Here is a 22,290-nt window from a genome sequence, read left to right as displayed (position 1 = left end):
CTCTCTCTCTCTCGGCCTCCATCACAGGTTCATGGAAGATATGTGGGTGTACATCATTTCAGCATCCTCCTTCCTCTTCCTTCTCTGCTTGTTCAAATTGCAAAGAAGCAACAAGAGGAATCTCCTACCGAGCCCACCTGCACTCCCTATCATCGGCCACCTCCTCCTTATAAAAGAGCCAGTCCACCGGACCCTCCAGTCTCTCTCTGATCGCTACGGCCCAGTCCTTTTCCTCTCCTTTGACTCCCGCTCCATGGTCGTCGTATCCTCCCCGTCCACGGCCGGGGAGTGCTTTACCAAGAATGACATCGTCCTCGCCAACCGCCCCGCATGCTCTTCGCCCAGATTATGTTCTACAGCAACACCACCATCAGGTCCACCCCTTACGGCCCCCACTGGCGCAACCTCCGTTGGCTCACGGCCCTCGAAATCGTTTCCTTGCACCACCTCGCTGGCTCCCTCGCTGTCCGGCCGGAGGAAGTGAGGCTCCTTGTGAAGAGCCTCTATGAGATGGCTACGGAGGCGGCAGGGGGCGGCGTTTTTGCAAGGGTGGAGATGAGGTCGAGGCTGCAGGAGCTGTCCTTCAACATCATCATGAGGATGATCTCTGGGAAGTGCTACTTTGGGGCCGCCATCGACGTGGGCGATGCTGAGATGGCCAGGTAGTTCAGGGTGGTGATAAAGGAGGTATTCGAGCTGAGCGAGACAGACCCGGGCGATTTCTTGCCGGGGCTGAGGAAGGTGGTGGACTTCAAGGGGAGAGAGCGGAGGATGGTGGATGTCGCCAAGAAGTGTGATAGGATCTTGCAGGGCATGATAGACGAGGTCCGATCGAGAAGGAAGAGAAGCGAGGGCGACAAAGAGGTGGAGAGCAAGACGATGATCGATTCCATGCTGTCAGAGGGCTATTCGGACGACATCATCAAAGGCCAAATCTTGGTATGTGTATATGTCATGTTCTGTTCACTTGACCTATGCATGTTTCTGAGTTTGTGAGACTAGTCTTTAGTGGCTCACAAAAGAAAAATGCTAATGTGGCTGTCCTTAATTTACTGTGAAAATAACAGTGGTAAGAACATGTCGACCTTGTTTTTGTAAAGAAGGGAAACGAGAGATGAGGGAGAAATGGACAAAAATATGACCGACTTCTTCCCAAACAAAGCATTTTCTATGACCCTTAGGTTTGAATGATGGTTTAGAATCTCCTAATACATGTACCTAAATGGATCTAGACCGTTAAAAATGGATCTCTTTTTAGGATATTACAAATCTAACGATCTATATTAATTTTAAACTTTTTATGGTATATCTTGTAAAAGATCTAATTTTTCTTTTCTACTATAGTATTTGGTCTTATTTTTGTTAGTCATTATTGAATGATTTGGTGCATGTGAGCCCAATGTATATGCACCATTCGATCATATGGTCTCATGTGGAGCCCTTTTCATCCACCGATTCATATGAATTGGGCTCACATCCAAGGACTTGCATGCACCAAGATCATGCCATAACTTTCTTCGATAGTGGCCACTCTTTTAGATTGTTGTATATTAAAATGGAGAAAGAAGAGAGAGGATAAAATGAAATCACACAAGTTTGATCAATCTTCTGTCAGGTGTGTGGTAAATGATTTAGGTCAAGTTCTATTTTTCTTTCTTGAATTTACTCATGTTTTTCAACTTCGATCAATTCAAGCTGAGTACCCGTATGAACCATGCATGGCATAGATAAATTTTGCACTTATACATGAACAAGACCATAAGAGTGGCCAATTATTGATACTGACTTAAATTGAAGCTTTTCCTTTGCATTTTACTCTTTACGTCTGAGCCCGATTGTTCTTCAATTTCGAAAACAAGTTTCATCTCTCTTTGAAACCAATGAGCATACTTAGCAAATTACTTAACCACAATCCGTAGCAGACAATGTTAGCTGCGGGCACGGACACATCCTCGGTGACAATAGAATGGGCCATGTCCCTCCTACTCAACCATCCGGACGTCCTGAAAAAAGCTCAAGTAGAACTAGATGGCGTCGTTGGCCAAGACCATCTAGCTGCCTTGCCTTCAAAATAGCATCAATGAAGCGCTTCGGTTGTTTTCGCCGGTGCCACTCCTAGTGCCTCACGAGTCCTCCGAGGGCTGCACGATCAGCGGGTTCGACGTGCCCCGAGGCACCATGATCCTAGTAAATGAGTGGGCAATTCAGAGAGACCTAAAAGTGTGGGACGATCCAACATGTTTTAAACCAGGGAGATACAAGGGATTGGAAGGGGATCATGCGTACCGGTTGTTGCCATTTGGCATGGGGAGGAGGAGGTGTCTCGGTGCTGGCCTTGCCAATAGAGTGGTAGGTTTGGCTCTAGCGGCGCTTATTCAATGCTTCAAGTGGGAACAAGTTGGCGAAGAGCCGGTGGACTTGTCGGAAGGGACGCGACTCACAATGCCCAAGAGGCAGCCATTGGAGGATATGTGCAAAGTGCGCCAATGCATGATTGCTAATGTTCTTGCACAACTTTGAGAAGGTCGTTCTCCAGCGAATTTTATTTTGGTCGTGTTCAACCATCGCAATACTTATGAACTATTATGTAATAACAAAGTAAGTTGGTGTGAATAAAATGAGGTGGAAATGAATGGATGGGAAAAAAAAAGTAGAGAGGAATGGAATAAGAATTCTAGTTCTCGCGTCTAATGATAATGTATTAAAAGGAAAAGAAAAGAAGACAGGTTGTATAATGTATTAATAAAATGCCAATTCATATGGGCTTTCATTAGGTCTTTGAACGGACTAAGAATACTTTGGACGATTATTATTGTAAGATGATATGTATGTTTGAAGAAAGGACCTGCCATTAACTAAAGTTGCAGTATGATTTTCATCTCCTTGGTATACTCTGGATTTTGAGGTTTGATTGACATCTCCTCTGGACATCATATCGGAGGGACTGTCTTTGTCCATTGATCGATATCTCAGTCGACGGCATTCAAGTCAATGTCATTCATGGCGAGTAGTATTGACATCGATTCACGAAGTTTGGCTGAAATCAAATCGACTATAAGGATAAAAATAGGGGGAATAGCTAATTGTAGTCGAAGTCTTAGGCGAGAGCAATTACCAAAGGTGTTGTTTGAAAGTTGTAGCCATACTGTTATTGCAGTCAAGTCAACTAGTTATTACGGTCGAGTTTCCTGAGGCGAGAACAATTATACAATCGAATATGCAGTTGAAATTTGATTTCAATGAGTGGGCACAATTATAACTACAGGGCAACCACCCATGGACTATTTAAAGGAGCACATATTAAGAATAAAGGATGCATTCTAAGAACAAGATTTACTTCTCTCAATGCACTTTACTCAGAATTTATTTCGAGTCATTTTCCAGTAGTTTATTTTTAGTCATTCAAGTTGTTTATTTCATTTTGTCTATCAAACACTTGCTCTTCTTCTTTATGAAAGATTTGTGTTACCGTTAATGAATTCATTTTTATTATTTTTAGAACCCAATCATCAAGTTCTTTGTCCCTTTTTTAGTACGCAATCATTCATCAATTGGAAGAACAAGAATTACGATGTTTGATTAGGATGTTGATCAATCGAAATATGATAATTTTTATTGTCTAGTTGACAATTTGAAGCGAATGATTTAAAAAAAAGTATTTACATTGATTGATATAAATAAAAAATTCGTGTCAAATAATAAGTTATTGTAGTTATAAGTCATGATTGTAAAAATAATAAATAATATAAGCAACATAAAGTTTTGTATCCCAATTTCGATGTATAATTTTGATATGTGTTAGCCTATATTAAGAAATGGTATAAAGATTAGATCCAACCGACCTTATAAAACCTCCAACCCGTTGCATCTCTCCCCATTCTCTCTCTCGTTAGTCTATATCGAGAAATGGTATAAAGATTAGATCCAACCTACCTTATAAAATCTCCAACCTGTTGCATCTCTCCCATTCTCTCTCTCTCTCCCCGCCTCCATAACATGTTCATGGAAGACGTGTGGGTGTACATCATCTCAGCATCCTCCTTCCTCTTCCTTCTCTGCTTATTCAAATTGCAAGGAAGCAACAAGAGGAATCTCCCACTGAGCCCACCTTCACTCTTTATCATCGGCCACCTCCTTCTTATAAAAGAGCCAGTCCACCGGACGGACCCTCCAGTCTCTCTCCGATTGCTATGGCCCGGTCCTTTCCCTCTCCTTCGGCTCCCGCTCCGTGGTTGTCGTATCCTGCCCATCCATGGCCGAGGAGTGCTTTACCAGGAATGACATCGTCCTTGCCAACCGCCCCCGCACACTCTTCGGCGAGATTATGGCCTATGGCAACACCACCATTGTCGCCGCCCCTGACGGCCCCCACTAGCGCAACCTCCGCCGCCTCACGGCCCTCGAAATCCTTTCCCCGCACTGCCTCACCGGCTCCCTCACCATCCGGCTGGAGGAAGTGAGGCTACTCGTGAAGAGCCTCTATGAGGTGGCGGCGGCGGTGGCACGAGGCGGCGGTTGTGTAAGGGTGGAGATGAGGTCGAGGCTGCAGGAGTTGTCCTTCAACATCACCACGAGGATGGTCTCCGGGAAGCCCTACTTCGGGTTCGCCGTCGACGCGGGCGATGCTGAGGTGGCCAGGCAGTTCAGGGAGGTGATAAGGGAGGTATTTGAGCTGAGCGGCACAGAACCGGGTGATTTCTTGCCGGCGCTGAGGAAGGTGGTGGACTTCAAGGGGAGAGAGCGGAGGATGGTGGAGGTGGCCAAGAGGTCCGATGTGATCTTGCAGGGCATGATAAACGAGGTCAGGTCGGGAAGGAAGAGAAGCGACGGTGGCAGCCGAGAAGTGGAGAGCAAGATGATGATTGATACCATGCTGTCGGAGGGCTACTCGGACGACATCATCAAAGGCCATATCCTGGTACGTGTTCTATTCACGTTGACTTATGCATGCACAGTGCTATGTTTCTTAATTCTTTTCTATTGTGAATCTGTGGGTGAAGTCTTCGGTGTTTACCAAAATTGGGAAAACAAAATCATTTGTTGCAGTATCGCCTTGTGAGCTTCATAGTGGTAAGAACATGTTGGCCTTCTTTTTGGAAAGAAGAGAAACGCGATAGATTAATTAGGGGATTTATGTTCAATCTGACTCATACCCTTCATTTAATAAATATAATTACATAATAAATAATTTTTTTTAAAATGATATAATTAAAAAATAGCATGTTGATTACACAAAAAAAAGTAGAGTTGACCAAATTTTAGTTTTTCATGGGTATACCATGAAGTGAACAAAACTTTGACTACTTCCCAAGCAAAGATTTTTCTTTGACCATTGCGCTTGAAAGATGGTTTAGAATCAAAATATACATATACCTACATGAATCAGGACCGTTCACAACGACTCGTTTTCTTTGGATACCACAAATCTAACGATCTATATTAATTTAAATACATTTACTTTGCTCCATCCAGTTCAAAACCGGTTCCTCTAAGTACAGAGGAATTGCCTCCTTTTGCATTGCATAACCTCTAAAAGGTCTTATTTTTTTTTTTTTTTCTATTTTGAGTAATAGGGTCTTGTTTCTTAGCCATTATTATACGATTCGAATTGATGTGAGCCTAAAGCTAATGCTAAATTATGTGTATCTGATGTGGGGGTCTATCTCATCCAATAGTGCTTGTGAGTTAGGCTCACGTTCGATGACTCGCATGAATTGGGATCATGCCCGAATTTTCTTTCTTGAATGGTAGCCGTAATTTAGATTGTCTTTCATGAAAAAGATGAAAGAAGAGAAAGGTTAGAAAGAAAGAGCTCATTAAGGTTATACTGGTAAAAAAGTCAATTCTATAAGTGGATGGATCTTTACTCTTTAGTCATGTGTGCAGTAAATGGCTTAAGTGGAATTCTCATTTGCTTTTGGGAAAATGACACAAACAGTCCTGCATTTTAGTTCAATGTGCAATGTGGTCACTGAACTTTAATCCAATTACAATATAATTCATGAACTTTTAATTTATTCAATGTCATCTCAGAACTTTTAGTATATGTTCAATTTAGTTCTTAAACTATATGAAAATATTCAATGTAGTCATTCAATTAGATCAAGTTTAGAAACTATATTGAATATGTACCAAAATTCTAGGAACCACATTGAACAAATTAAAAGTTCAGGGATCAAATTATATATTGGATCAAAGTTCATTGACTGTTTGTGTCATTATTCCTTTTCTTTTCCTTGGACTTACGCATGTTTTCCAACTCCAATGGGTTAAAGCTGTTTGAACCATGCTAAAGTCTGTTGTCAAAAATAATTTGCCCCCATTGACAAGCCACTATCGAAAATTGACACAGCGAAAAAGTCATGCCGTTAGGAGGCAAAAAAAATTTTGGATTAAGAAATAATCAAGTTACATACTTATAACATATATATTTTCTTTGAACCTCACTTTTTAGGTATTTCATTTTGTATTTGGTTTGGTTTGGTTTTCAACTGTGGCTTGTCCATAGAGACAAAATCTTTTCCGCGCCATACTCTGGCAGAGATTAACATTAGCTCTACTTGATCGAAATTGGGGATTGATAGACCTAACTAGGAAATTAATGCAAGTTAAATGATTTGATCAGGAAAACTCGTGGAGGACAGGCACTAGCTAGTCGAAACACTTCTATGTCCACGTGATGCATGAAACAGACAAAGTTTGCAACTTTACATGAGCAAGACCATAATAGCGGCCAATTATTGATACTGACTTAAACTGAATCTTTTCCTTTGCATTTGCCTCTTTATGACTGAAACTGATTGTTCTTCAATTTCAAAAACAAGTTTCGTCATTTTTTGAAACAACTGAGCATACACTTAGTTAATTACGTACACACAATTTGTGGCAGACAATGTTAAGTGCAGGCTCGGACACAATTGCGGTGACAATAGAATGGGCTATGTCCCTCCTACTCAACCGTCTGGACGTCATGAAGAAAGCTCAAGTAGAACTAGACGACGTCGTTGGCCGAGAGCATCTAGCTGACGAAGAAGACACCCACAAGCTGCCTTGCCTTGAAAACTTCATCAACGAGGTGCTCCGATTGTTTCCGCCGGTGCCACTCCTAGTGCCTCATGAATCCACTGAGGATTGCACGGTCGGCGGGTTCGACGTGCCCCAAGGCACCATGGTCCTCGTAAATGCGTGGGCAATTAAGAGAGACCCAAACATGTGGGATGATCCCACAAGTTTTAAACCAGAGAGGTGTGAGGGATTGGAAGGTGATCATTCGTACCTGTTGCTCCCGTTTGGGATGGGGAGGAGGAGTTGTCCCGGTGTTGGCCTTGCCAGCAGAGTGGTAAGCTTGGCTCTGGCAGCCCTCATTCAGTGCTTTGAGTGGGAACGAGTCGGCGAGGAGCCGGTGGACCTGTTGGAGGAGACGGGACTCATGATGCCTAAGAGAGAGCCATTGGAGGCCATGTGCAAAGCGCGTGAATGCATGATTGCTAATGTTCCTGCACAACTTTGAGAGGGAGGTTGTTCTCTAGTGAATTTATTTTGGTCACGTATCTCCAACGTTTTTGAATGATCAAATAAACGGAAAATAGGAGTGACTGCTTCATTGAGGAATGATCGTGAGCATCGGGAGCATACTTACGAGGCCTATGCAGCTTTAGGCCTCTCTCTTAGGAGAAGAATCCTGGTTTATATATTGTTCACGCCTCTCTCTATTTCGGGCATTTTTTGGCGCACCATTGACTTTGATATGGTTGGCCTGGCATACTGAGTTCTCGTGGCTCGTTGATATCCATCCCAAAATGAGAGTCGATGGAATTCGCAGATAGACAAAGGATGTCCAGAACATTGCAAAATGAAGGGTATAATATGACATGCAAATTTGAGAAGTGTACAACTTTTAGCATCCCTAAATAATTAATGGACTAAGTTTAATCCCCCGAAAGATTATAGTATGGAGATCCTGCTATAATCAATGGGTCGAACCCCCTCTTTGCGTGGTTCAAGCTGTAATACCGATGTATTGGACGATGGCGAGCCGGAAAGGGCAGGTGTGGAGGGAGTGATCGGAGGCCCGTGGCAGACGAATCCCTGGGTTTAGCGAATGATACGGACGACAATGGGGTTCTGGCATTTCAGGCACTTCCCAACGGTCTACTATGAGCAAAGGCATTGAATTATATATCTAAGCTCATCATTGCATCTCAGTTAACGCCCCGATCGAGCCTCGATTGAAGGGAATTACTGGCAAAGATTGATTGAGTTTTCTGCAAACATGCTTCCCGGGACTTTTGCACCTTAGTGGTATGTCCTTTCTCATGTCGTCTAGCTGTTTTCATCTTGTTTCTCGCGTGATTTGTCTACCAACTCTGTACTGCCCTATGTACCGATCACTGCTCGATCTTTGTTTATACAACTTGCTTCCTTCTATAGAAAAAGCAAGCGATGGAGGAAAATGTTGCCCGCGAGGAATAATGTTATGTCTTTTGTACTGGTTGGTGCTGACTGGACCTCAAGAAAATTTGACAAACAGGCGATTAGAAAATAAACAAAGGTTTGGTTTATGGTTCTAGCTCGACCACAAAGTCATCAGCTTTCCATAAAGCAAGTTTTTCGAATATTGATCAAGTTGTAAGTGCGTGGATAACGAGTGCCAGCTCCCTAGAGCAAAGTTTGAAAAAGATTTTTCTAATTAGATCTAAACGACAGAAAATATAAATTGCTTGAGAAATGAAGTGCAAGGACTGGAAATTAGAGAAACTGTTAAAATATGTCTTGAGTTTGAATCAAATAGATAAAACTCAACCCGAGATTAATCATTATTTGTAGATGTACGAATATTCTGAAATTTGGATTTTCTATGCAAGTTTGGAATCGTGCATGCAGTATATGGCAATTTTTATTTACTAGTTGTAAGTGTTTTTATTTCCACTTTGGAGTCCAATGGACGTTGGACTTTGACTATAAAAGAATGCAAATCGTGGACTTGTGGCCAATTGTGTCAGAGAAAGGAAATAAAATCCCACTTGAAGTCTGCCAAAGAAAGACGAAATAGGAAAGTCCAAACTTGGACTTGTTGACCGAACCGTGGAATATCTTCTCCACATTGAGTCGGCCACTCTGTGTTCTTTTGCTGCGGAATATATATTGCGGAGAACGTTGTGACGGATGCAGTCTTGAAGAGTCCTAATGCGAGTGCTTGGTGTGCCGTGCAAGTGAACAAGAAGCACTGTTATTGTGCACGAAGAAGAAAGCGTCGCATTCGTGAGTGCTTGGCAGTGGGTGTTTTCGTGGATTCTCGTTCGTGAATTACATCCAACAAGAATTAGTGTTCAAGCGTAAATCTTGTGATACGATTTGTGTATAATTTATTCGCGAGATTGAGAAATTATTTCATAAGGAATTATGGAGCTAAATACTGCGTGAATTATTGGGTGTAATTGAGGCTTGGGAAACACTGAGAGTGTTTGATTGACTCGAATGTGGCTGTAATCTCCGTTGTATCTCTTAATTTATAGTGGAATTCGTTGCTGCTCTCCTTGTGGGCGTAGTTCACTATGACTGAATCACGTAAATTTGGTGTCCGATTTATTTTCTTGTTCTGTCAATTTTATTGTTCGATCGATTGGCTTCCGCAATAATTGGTATCAGAGCCTGGCTTGGCTGAGTTGAAATGAATCGATGGCAATAGAAGAAGGAAAAGTGAGAATTGACAGATTTGATAGGAAGGATTTTGGTTTCTGGAAAATGCAAATTAAGGATCATCTATATCAGATGAAATTGCACTTGCCCCTGTCTGGGGAAAAGCCAGAGATGATGAAACAAGCTGATTGGGAATTGCTGGATAGACGAGCTTTGGGTATTATCCGGCTGACGTTGGGTCGTAACGTTGCGTTTAACATCGTGAATGAGAAAACCACTGCGGGTTTGATGAAAGTCCTATTGGACATGTACGAGAAGCCCTCTGTGATCAATAAAGTCTACTTGATGCAACGTCTGTTTAACTTGAAGATAAGCGAATGTGCGTCAGTTACTGATCATATTAATGAAGTCAACGTGATCGTTAGTCAATTGAGTTAAATTGATATTGACTTTGAAGACGAGGTACGTACTTTGATTCTATTATCGTCATTGCTTGATAGTTAGAATACTACTATTACTGCTGTTAGTAATTCCTCTAGGTCAACAAGTTTGACATTTGATGGTGTTCGAGATTTAATTCTGAGTGAGGACATTCATAGAAGAAAATCTGGTGAACATGTATCTACTGCTTTAGTAGATGGAAATAGAGGAATAATTGGTACTCGTGTTAGCAGAAGTAGTATAAACATGAATAGACGAAGTCAGTCTAGTACTAGTGGTGTTGTCTGTTGGAGTTGTGGCAAGAGGGAGCATCTTAAAAGGGATTGCCTTAAGTTGAAGATTGAAAAAGGTTAGAGAATTAGAGTTGAGTTTGCAGATGGTATTGCAGCTATAGCTGATGGTAATTCGGATAATGCTGCTTTTATCTTGTCTGTCACTAATAATTCATCGTTTGGCGGATGGATTATGGATTATGATTGTTCTTTTCATGCTACACCAAATAGGAACTGGTTTACTACTTATCAGTGCACGGATAGTAATAAAGTGCAGTTGGGGAACAATTCTGAATGCGATGTTATTGGTGTTGGTGATGTTAGAATCAGAATGCATGATGGTATCGTGTGGACATTGACTGAAGTGAGGCATGTTCCAGAGTTAAAGAAAGATCTGATTTCCTTGAGTGCGCTAGATTCAACTGGGTGTCGGTATACTTTGGAATGTTGAATTCTGAAAATTATTTGAGGTGCCTTAGTGATAATGAAAGGAATCAAGTATAATGGCATGTATGAATTTTAAGGTGAGAAAGTGATGGAATTCGCTCCGGAGACGTCGAATGCATCTGTTCGAGAGTATGAATTGTGACATATGCGTTTGGGGCACATTAACGAGAAAAGCCTGAAGCTTCTAAGTGAAAAAAATTTACTATGTGGTTATGTGGCTAATGAACTGAATGTATGCAGGTGTTGTGATTTAGATCAACGGCAGAAAGTGGAGTTCGGTACGATTGTTAGAGAAACCACGGATATTGCAGAATTAATTCACTTGGATGTTTGTAGGTTGTCGCGGTTTCCTTCAAGGAAAAGTGCCGGATTTTATGCTAACAGTTGTTGATGACTACTCGAGGAAGACATGGATGTTTGTGCTTAGGCACAAGTTTGATACTGTTGTTAGGATCAGGCAGTTGAGAGCTTTGATCGGAAAGGAGATTGGTAAAACGATCAAGCATGTACGGACTGACAGTAGCATGGAGTTTTGCTCGGAGCTGTTAAATGAATTCTGCATGAAGGAAAGCATAGTGAAATACCGCACTAGTGCTAATTAACCACAACATATTGCAGAATTGATGAGCAGAACATTACTAGAGACGGTCAATAAATTGCTCTCTAGTGCCGATATGACTAGGAAATTCCTGGTGGATGCGCTTAATACGGTGAGCTACCCGAAGAATAGATCCCCATCGATTGCGATTGGATGTCGGACTCCCGAAGAAGTATGGTCAGGTAACGTTGCTGATTATTTTGTTATTAGAATATTTGGTTGCCCGTGTTATGTTCGAGTTAGTGATGATAAGCTCGATGGAAGGGCAAGAAAGTGCATTTCATTAGGTTATGCACAAGGTGAGCGGGGCTATGAGTTGTGGTACCCAGAATTAAATTCACATGTTGTCAACAGAGAAGTTACATTTGACGAGTCTCCAGTACTTCTGACTGGGAGTGATTATAGCAGTGTTTATACGGATCTGAATGGTGTTCAGCTTGAGATGGAGTTACAACCAGAAACTCCAGAGGTAGCGAATAGTAGCGGAGTAATTGACAAAGATGGTGCTCATAGCGAGGTGGAGCCTGTAGAGCCAATAGTTGTTGTAATTGCTAATTGTGACAAGGTGCGTATTCGATCTCCTGATAGATATGGATGCAACGATAGTATTGCTTTATTTGCGGTTGAGGAGGTTGTGTTGAAAAATTTTTGTAGAGTGATTAAAAGTGTACATGGAGTTGGTGTTCTGAAGAGGTCCACGGTTATAATAAAGTTCAAGCAAGGCTTGGGCTTGAAGACGTCTATGGCGGTTGAGCCCATTGGGGCTGTGGGAGAGTAATAGCGAACTTCCAGCGAAGTGATTGTGACTTAGCTCCAGCGTCGAGCCAAGGTGGAGATTGTTAAAATATGTTTCGAGTTTGAATTCAATAGACAAAATCCAACCCGAGACTAATCATTATTTGTGGAGGTATGAATATTCCGAAATTTGGATTACCTATGCAAGTTCGGAATCGTGCATGCAGTATATGGCAATTTTCGTTTACTAGTTGTAAGTGATTTTATTTCCACTTTGGAGTCCAATGGACGTTGGACGGCCAATTGTGTCAGAGAAAGGAAATAAAATCCCACTTGAAGTTTGCCAAAGAAAGACGAAATAGGAAAGTCCAAACTTGGACTTGTTGATCGAATCGTGGAATATCTTCTCCGCATTGAGTCGGCCACTATGTGTTCTTTTGTTGCGGAATATATATTGCAAGGAACGTCGTGGCAAATGCAGTCTTGAAGCGCCCTAATGCGAGTGCCTGGTGTGTTGTGCAAGTGAACAAGAAGCATTGTTATTGTACACGAAGAAGGAAGCGCCGCATTCGTGAGTGCTTGATCGTGGGTGTTTCCGTGGATTCTCGTTCGTGAATTACATCCAAAAAGAATTAGTGTTCAAGCGTAAATCTTGTGATAAGATTTGTGTATATAATTTCTTTTCGAGAATGACAGATTATTTCGTGAGGAATTATGAGGCTAAACACTACATGAGTTATTGGGTGTAATTGGGGCTTGGGGCTTGGGAAAACACTGAGTGTTTTAGTGACTCGAGTGTATTTGTAATCTCCGTTATATCGCTTGATCTATAGTGGAATTCGTTGCTACTCTTTCCGTGGATGTATGTCACTACGATCGAACCACGTAAATCTGGTGTCTGATTTATTTTTTTATTCTGTTAATTTTATTGTTTCATCGCTTGGCTTCCGCAACGGGAGCAAAGGAGGGCTCAAAGGAATTTTGGACGAAGAATACAAAATTAAAGGGATGACGTTGTTATAGATATAGCGTCCTCTTGTGGTTATACCCGCCTTAGCTGATTGTCAACTTGTGCAGACCCGCTCCAACGGCACTTTTGAAAAAAAAAAACTCGTAAGGCTAAGAAAGCGTGAGCTTTGAGCAAATTGATCATAGAGATGCCATTTGGACGACTCTACATCAATTTGTCTTTGACGGAAAAGAATCGCGTATACCGATTTGTTTGTGGACCGTGCCGCTCTCAAAATAATTTTTAATTGCCTACCCTTTATATTTTACTTTATCCGAAAGGGGAACCCATCAACATTCTGGTCGCTTTCTCCGAGATCGATATCAACTTGAGAGAGAGAGAGAGAGAGAGAGAGCTGCCAGCATTGACTAGATCTACAGCTCTTCTGAACCAAAATCCAAATTAATTTAATCCCCACCTTGGTATGTTCATGCATGTGCTCTTGAACAGATGGACATAATTGACCGCAGCCCTAAAAAGCGTAGTTTCTAGCTTATTATTGAGCGAGTTCACATATAGTATATACACAGTTGCACTGCCGACAAAAACTTGCCTACAGTCGACTCAACTAGGTCGGATTTCTCTCAATCGCTGATCATTTATAAAATCCATGCCACGGCTACGATGGGCTGGATCCATATGAACTCAAATTCAGGAACTAAATACAAATTGCAGGGGATGAATCGCCTTCGGAGGACAAATAGAAGAGTATCGAACCCGCTTTCGCTTGGAGATCTCTGTGACCAGCCAACCAACGGGGACAGAATCTCTGTTATTTTCAAGAATGCAAGCTAAGACTGAACCTTGTTCAAAATGTGAGTTAACCTTTGCCAAATTAACATTGGACTCCGTATCTTCAAGCAACATAATCTGTGACCAGAGTAACAGCACCGGAGTCCATCCCGCATCACTCTGCACAGTGATCAATCGTTATTCTCATGCCTCAGGAGCATTTCCACCACTTGGCTCATGGTGGGTCTGGCGTCCTTATCCTCCTCCACGCACTCGAGAGCCACCTCGATCAGGATCTCCATTTTCTTCGGGTCGTAATCGCCCTTGAGCGCGGGATCCACCATCTCTTGCAGACGGGACCCCGTCCTCCCCGGTTCCATCATCTTATTCCTCGCCCACGGGACGAGCCGGATTTGCTTGGCATCCCCTCCGCTCTCCAATGAGTGGGCACCCGTCGTCGGGCTAATCCCCGTCACCATCTCTAACATGACAATTCCGTAGCTATAGACATCCACCTTGGAGGTGATGGACAGATTTGAGACCCATTCGGGAGCCATGTAGCCTCGGGTTCCTCTGATTCTCGAGAAATCGGAATTCGTCACCTTCCCTCGGTCCATTAGCTTGGAAAGCCCAAAATCTGCGACTTTGGGTTGGTAATCGGAGTCTAGGAGTATGTTCTGAGGCTTCACGTCGCAATGCAGAACCCACTCCAAGCACTCCTCGTGGAGATAAGCTAGACCCTTTGCAGTACCCACCGCGATGTCGAATCGCCTCTTCCAATGGAGCTCAGGTGACGACAAGTTCTGTGCCAGCGACCCGTGTTCCATGAACTCGTACACCAAGAGCCTGTGTTTTCCCTCGGCGCAGTAACCCCACATCTCGATCAAATTCATGTGGTTCACCCTCCCGATCGTGCTGGCCTCGGCCAGAAAATCGGCCTCTCCAGTTGTCGCATCGCTGAGCACCTTCACCGCCGCGACCCGATCATCCGGCAATAGGGCCTTGTACACGATCCCGCCTGCGCCTCTCCCGATCTCCTTGCTGAAATTCCTCGTTGCCTTCTTGAGCTCGTCATAGGTGAACCGCTTGAACCCGGTGGCCGCGAGGAGGTAGCTCTGGTGCGCAGAAGTGACGTCCTGCTGGTTCCTAATCAGGAAGAACCACACCAAGAACACCACCACGATCTCGATCCCTCCGACCACGCAGGCGAACCAGAGCATGAAGCTCACTGCCCCGTTTTTGCCTTTCTTGGCATAAGTCCTGTTCAAGACCTTCACCTCCGCGGTGGGAGAGCAAGTGTACTGAGATCTCTTCACCAGCTGGTCCTCGGTGAAGGTCTTGTTCTTGGGGACCTTGATGAAGAACTCGCCGGTGAAGCTGGGCAGGTTGTGGCCATTCAGGAGCTCGATCTTCGGGTAGCAATCGAACGTGCCGCTGGAGCCCGACCCGCTGTACTGGAATCCTCGGCAGTTGCACAGGTTCAGGCAAGTCTGCCGGCATTTCTCGAGGGTGGTGTTCGAGATGGGGTTGTAGTCGTAGCCATAGAAATCGACGTACAGGAGCTTCACGAAACCGATCTCGTCGGCCGCGCACGCATCGGAGAATGTGAAATCGGGCACGCAACCGGCCGACCAGTCGCCTGGGACCATGGGGACGTACCCAGGCACGCAGGAGCAGCTCCGGCCTTTGGCCGGGTCGTAGCTGCAGAGGCTGTTGTTGCCGCACACGCCGTGGATGAAGCAGGGGATGCCGCTGATCGCCTCCCACGTCACGGCCCAGCTGGTCGAGCCCGGCTTGCGGCTGTAGACCCGCAAGTTGCCATCGAAGTCGAGGGTCATCCTTCTCTGCATGGCCGCGATGCCGTAGTCGGAGGTGTAGAGCGAGTAGTTGTCAGAGGACTGGAAGTGGCCGAGCGGGTCGAGCACAGCGATGCGGCTGCTGTTGTAGAGGAATCGGCCGAGCTGAGAGCTCTGGGCCCACGGGAAGGGCCAGTACACGCTCGAAATCGACGGGCCGTCAAAGACGAGGCGGAGGACATTGTCGTTGTCGAAGTAGAGCTTGTAGAACCCGGTCGAGCAGTTGTACCGGCTCCGAGCGGAGATCAGGAAAGTGTTTCTGGTGAGTGGCTGCTGAGGTAGGAGGGTGTCGGTCGGCGAGTCGAAGCTCTGCCACAGGACGACGCCGCTGTCGTCAGCGAGGACGAGGTTCCCGGTGTCGTTGAGGCGGAGCTGGGCGGCGGAGGGGGAGCTCGTGCCGGAAGACCAGACTTCGCCGCCGGCGTGGCCGGCGTCGGTGAGGACGAGGTTGCCCGAGTCGAGGAGGGAGAAGGTGGAGCGTCGGCCGTTGACGGGGGCCTGGCGGTTGGCCATCCATACGGGGGTGCAGTCGTCGCCGGAGCAGGGGGGGTCGCTGAACCAGACGGCGAAGCTGTAGGCGTTGTCGCCGACGGGGAAGAAGCCAGCGGAGAAGGCGCCAGAGGGGGAGACGAGGACGTCGGCGGGTTTCTCGACGGAGAGGGACGCGCTTTTGGCGAGGCTGGGCAGCGCCGAGGTGGAGAGCCGACAAGATTGGAGGAAGACGAAGGCGAAGACGAAGAGGGGGAGGAGGAGCGAGAACGGTGGAGGAGCCATAGGACTCGGCAGCAAAAGATGAGTGCAGTGAATCTCGCCAAGGACGAGAGATATACACTTGGTCGACGGTTCCGCATCTAGAATAGAAAGGTTTGTCATCGCCTTTACGGTGAACGTTGACCATGGCGTCCACCGTCAATCCAAGCAAAGTATCTCACCAAACAAATCATTGCGTGTGATTGTATTATCCACATGGTGAATGTTCAATGTCCGAAGAGAGAAGACCCTCCCGACCAAAAAAAAAGGTCCCAAGAGAAGACCCTTACGACCAAAAAAAAATGTCCGAAGACCCATGCTCGTTATTAAATTGGCGATTAAACTTATCGATAAATAGTTCGATTTTGATTTTGTTTTCAGCCAACTCGCTTTGATAGAGTGTTGCAAAAAAAAATTGACGTCGCGACTTGCATGACAATGACAAATAACTAGTGAACTCGCATGGTAGTCTAGCAAATTGCTCGGCTTTACAACTTCTATAACAGGTAATTAACTTTCTTTTAGAATAGGTAGTTCAACATTAAGTTTCAATTACACCATTGCAGTTCAGTTGATCTGTATAAATAAATAGTATTTTGCCAAGGATGCATACTCATCATCTTCTATCGTGCATCCATTTGCTATCTCCATCTTAAGATTGCAACATGTAACTGCATAATTCTAGATCTCGCCATACTCAACTCAAATCCCACATAATCTAGTGCTAAGGTGGGGCACGGCAATCAATGGCGGACGGGGATGGAGACGGAGTTGCTGAGGTAGGACATCGGTGGAAGGAAATTAAAATGATGGTTTAATTCCCTAAAAAATCCTAAATTTTAAGTCTAGACTCAAATTTGCCTCAAGCTTTTTTTGGCAAAAGGACACCAGAAGTGCCATAACTTGTGTACGGAGATCACTTTGGTACCATAACTTTTTTTCGGATCAATTTGGTGTCAAGTCGGAAGAACATAGATCACTTTAGTGACTCCTGCCAAAAAGCTGACTTGGCATTTATATTAAAAAAAAATGGTTTGACTTGTACATGTGGAAATTATATGGCTTTTTTTTTTGAATTTTTTAAATTTTAGAAAAATAATAATAATTTGAAAAAAAAAAGGTTGCAGCAGCGGCGAGGGAGCCCTCGCCGTTGCTGCAGCCAACCCACCACCGCCGGGAAGGGCCGGCGGTGGTGGGCGCAGTGGTCGGCAAGGGTCGCTGGCCCCTGTCCGGGGCCCGGCGACCCTCGCCTCACCCAGCGAGGGTTGGATCCGGTGAGGCGAGACCTCGTCGTCACGACCCAGGCGACGGCGAGGTTTGGCCTCGCCTTTGCTGGGCGAGGCGAGACCTCACCGTCGCCTGGGTCGCAACGGCGAGGTCGGCCTCGCCTTCGCTGGGCGAGGCGAGACCTCGTTGTCACCTGGGTCGCGACGGCAAGGTCTCGCCTCGTCGGATCTGGCCCTTGCCGACCACTGCGCCCACCACCGTCGGCCCTTCCCGGCTGTGGTGGGTTGGCGGCAGCAGCGGCGAGGGCTTCCTTGCCGCTGCTGCAACTTTTTTTTTTAAATATAATATAATTTTTTTTAAAAAAAGTACATGTCAGCAGACTAAACGGCGTCGTTTTTGGTTTTTAATGCTGACTGGACCTCTCCGGCGAGCCATGTCAGCGCCACATCGGATTTCCGGCGAGTCACGTCAGCATTGGCACTAAAATGATCGTTTTTCAAAAAAATTGACACCAAAGTGATCCGAAAAAAATGATCACTTTAGTGCCAATTTTTTCAAAAAAATTGCCACCCTCACCGGCTCTGGCCTGTGGCCAGTCGCCGGCGTCGGTGACCTGGCCATGACCAAGGAAAGGGAAGGGGGAGAAAAAAAAAAGAAAAATTCAAAAATTAAAAATATTATTAATAAAAAAAAATTTGTCCAGTTACCAAACATATTTTTGTTCTTTTTCTATTCCAAGAATATAATTTTTGGGTAGTTATCAAATGCCTTCAAATACTTAGAAATTGTTCCCAGGCACGGAATAAAAAATAATCATTTCTAAGCGTAATCAGTTTTCGGAAACAGAATAATTGCCAAACGCACCCTTAAAGTACCATTAGAGAAATGTCAAATTAGAGCCTATCCAGACATTTTCTTAAACTCGTCAAAGAGTGGACGGCCAAAAAGAGAAAAAAAAAAGTCTCATTAAACGGTGCCGTTAACTATTCAGATAAAATATGCTCATTGAATATGATTTCGATATATAAATTTGCCCATTTGATGCAAAGGGCATTCTCAAGTTGCGGGCATTCTGGAATTTTCTTATAGTTATAATCTAGCTAATTTGAAGTAACTTTTACTTTGTTTACGTTTTAGGTTATAGTTTAGGGAAAATTCCAATTTGGAGTCCAAAGTGGGGCCATTTTCCCAAAATAGGGTCCTAAGTGGACTTAGTGCCAAATTGGTACCCAAAGTCCCCAAAAAGTATCAAGTAAGGGTCTGGGTCGCCGGCCGGCCAAAATACCCGTCGGCCGGCGATCCCGCGACTGTTCCGGCGAATGGAGCAGTATTTTTATATATATTTTTTCCTTTTTTCTGTTTTTTTCTTTTCCTTTTCCTCTTTTTTTTTTCTCCTTTCCCTCCGCCGGCCATTGTCGGGGCCGGCGGAGGTCGCCGGGCCTCGGCCCCGGCCTCGAGGGCGACCCGGGGCGGGCGAGGCCGCCCGCGGCGGGCGAGGGGCGGCGCGGGCGAGGCGACCCTCGCCGATCCGGCAAGAGCATCCTTCGCCGGATCCGCGAGGGTCGCCCCCGCCCGCCCACCCCAGCGAGGCGGCCTCGCCCGGCGACGCCGGCGAGGGCGACCTGTGGTCGGGCGAGGTCGCCCTCGCCGGCGGGCCGCCTCCACTGAGGCTGAAATCCTCCACCCGGCGTAATGGCCAGTGAGGAAAGGAGAAAAAAAAAAGAGGAAAAGGAAAAGAAAAAACAGAAAAAAGGAAAAAAATAATAAAAACACTGTTCTATTCGCCGGAACAGTCGCGGGATCGCCGGCCGGCGGGTATTTTGGCCGGCCGGCGACCCAGACCCTTATTTGACACTTTTTGGGGACTTTGGGTACCAATTTGGCACTAAGTCCACTTGGGACCCCATTTTGGGAAAATGGCCCCACTTTGGACCCAAATTGAAATTTTCCCTATAGTTTATTTAGGGCCAGTTTGCTGATAATGAGTTTTGAGCACTAAAAAATTTAAGTATGTGAATGTTAAGTGTCAGGAACATACCACTGCCGAAACATATAAGTCAAATCTATTTGATATAATCCGATATTCCGATTTTAAATTTTTCGTTCACTGCTTGATAACCAACGCAAGTAATCATTATGATAACAATGAACTTTTAACAAATGACATGGAATAGTAAATTGAATATGGAATTTTATTGTCGTACGCATATTTTATTAGGAAAATTGAGAGGCGTCAGTTATTTAAATTGAAGATCCAAAATCACAACCCAATTATTTCATAAAAAGATCAATCAAACTCAACATTATCAACCGGTAAGAGATGTCTTGGTCAGCAATGTATAAAAATACAAGATAAATCATAGCATAAAGATATGAACAAAAAGCCTTTAGGAGAAGATAGTAGCTTAGATAGGGCTTCACTTGTGCGATTTTGAAATATTGAATAAAGGTTAGGGACATGATGGTCTCAGTGAATTCTAGTCGTTGTCACTAAGTAGGTCCAGCCCAATTAACGTTTCGAGTGATTATTAACCTAAACTGTTAAATTTTAGTCGTGCCTTACCCTATGATTTACTCGAAATCTCAAAAGCAAATAGACTAAATAGTCGGTGTAAACTAAAATTTCTTGTCTGGCTCCCCAACAAGCTTCGTGGATTGCGGGTCAATTTAATTCGTCACATCACCAATATCTTCTATCATTTGTATCAAGTATAGTATGGAAAAAGAAATGAAAAGGACATGTACTTCAATCTGTACATATTATTCTGATCATTCAACTTTAAAAGACATAGAATCTATTTAATTTTCATAAACAACTATATGAAAATAAAGTAATTCACAAATTAATATAAATCATGACGAGTTTCTGGAGACCAAAACGATGTCCAGGACTAGAGCCCATGCGCCCCACGTGGTTGACCACACGCGCGCACGTGCCAGCAAGCCATTCAGCCACTGGAGCAGCATTTGTGGCCACACACGTGATTTGATCATGCGATTAGCCCATGCAACACTTACATGGTGATCCTATCTCATGTCTCACGATGTCATTACCCGTGGTGAGACACGTGTTGCCGCATACGGAGGCTGCTTATGCCAGCATCTTATTCTTCACTTACAGATTTGGCCCAAACTTATAGAATTTACAAAATATTCTGCGGACCTTCAAAAAAGTTAATAATATGTCATCGGAAAGCTCGTTTTTAAAACATTTTAATGGTCCATAAGATTATAATATAAGTCTCGGCAATTCTGGCTTTTTTTTCAAGTTCGGGTAGAAATTTCTCAAAAAAACAGCCAAAACTTTCTGAACACAATGAATCATTTGTCGACTACTATCGATATGAATGTCATGCAAAAAGAAGATCGTTTTCGAAAAGCATAGTATTCGCATCCATAAGGTCTAACTCGTGGTACTTCACTCGGAACTTATTACACCATGCAAATTTTTTTTTGCTAGAAATTACACCATGCAAATTGTTGGGTACCAATGCACGAGAAACAATCATTGCTCGCACTAATATCAATGACGGATGTTGATGTTAACGGAGCCGCGCCTCTTGCTCCCACGATCAATCAAAGGCCAATTATGCCAACTTGATTAATCGGTGGTGTTTTCGCCGGTTTGTCACTCCGTCGAAAAATCTTTCACCGAACGCTGCGTTTCGAATTTTATTAGAGAAGACTAGGGTCTTGAGTCAAGCTTGGACAGAGAATGTCAAATGCATTTATTAATCCAATGTAGATCTTACACCCTAACTTGATATGATGTCGAACTCGACAATACTGACCATGAAACGACAACTTGCAAATGTTGAAATTAAGCTATGCCGGAATTTAATCGACGACACAACTTCAAAGTACGTCAGAATTTAATCAATGACGCGACTTGAATGAATACGGCTGGAATCTAATCAACAGCTATACTCCAAACACAGCGTCGGAATTTAATCGACGACACTGAGCTAGTGGCTCAATACTGGAATTTAATCAACAATGCTGAACCTGATAAAGACCCTCGTCGGAATTGAATCTACGACACAGAATCTGAAGATTATGACTAATACTACTCCTAATGTGCTTAAAGATAAAGGCTAAATAAAGGATGCATTGTGTTGTTGAAGAATGGTTTTTTTCTACGTTGAAAGTCCTTGAGTATTTATAGAGCAGCTTGACAACCGTTCCTTGAAAGTCGTTTTCCACTTCCTTACGTTTCGTGCTTTAACTGTTTCCTGACTTGTCGATATTGCTTACGCTCCTTGGGCATCACGTAGTAACCAATTTCCTTCCACGTGTCACTTTATCTCTTGTCATTCTTGATGCCCACGGTCATGTCTTTACCTTTTGACACGTGTAAATGAATTTTCATTTCGTATTGCCATGATTTCGCGCAAAACTCGCGATTTTGAACTTTGTCGCCGCCACGTGTAAAGCTCGTGATCTGGGATTCGTCGACGTCACATGCAAGGCTTAAATTTGTTGACATCACGTGCAGAGCTCGTGACTTTAAACTTGTCAACACCTTTACAACGTGTCCTGTCGACAACTGCCTCTGGGCCTGATTTGTGGCCTTTCTCATATTTT

General features: G+C 44.1%; 1 protein-coding gene and 2 pseudogenes across 1 annotated transcript; 2 read left to right on the top strand and 1 right to left on the bottom strand.

Moving 5' to 3' along the window:
- LOC115675907 (cytochrome P450 81Q32-like) lies at window positions 1–2,928 on the top strand (annotated as a pseudogene).
- A 1,036-nt stretch (window positions 2,929–3,964) lies between these two features.
- On the top strand, window positions 3,965–7,611 carry LOC130134567 (cytochrome P450 81Q32-like; annotated as a pseudogene).
- Window positions 7,612–13,739: 6,128 nt separating this feature from the next.
- Window positions 13,740–16,624, bottom strand: LOC115675876 (putative receptor protein kinase ZmPK1). Its single transcript, XM_056321417.1, has one exon. It carries the CDS (start codon window positions 16,600–16,602, stop codon window positions 14,065–14,067), a length of 2,538 nt encoding a protein of 845 aa, XP_056177392.1. The 5' UTR covers window positions 16,603–16,624; the 3' UTR covers window positions 13,740–14,064.
- Window positions 16,625–22,290: the final 5,666 nt, after the last annotated feature.

The sequence above is a fragment of the Syzygium oleosum genome, unplaced genomic scaffold (genome assembly GCF_021117445.2).
Source record: "Syzygium oleosum isolate NSW1041296 unplaced genomic scaffold, Sole_v2.1 Sole_v2.22, whole genome shotgun sequence".
Classification (NCBI taxonomy): Eukaryota; Viridiplantae; Streptophyta; class Magnoliopsida; order Myrtales; family Myrtaceae; genus Syzygium; species Syzygium oleosum.
The sequence above is the reverse complement of the archived record's forward strand: the minus strand, read 5'-3'. Positions and strand labels throughout refer to the sequence as shown.

Bases quoted from the DNA above. Each gene is read 5' to 3' on its own strand.
- LOC115675876 (XM_056321417.1), bottom strand. From the start codon at position 16,602: ATGACAAACCTTTCTATTCTAGATGCGGAACCGTCGACCAAGTGTATA.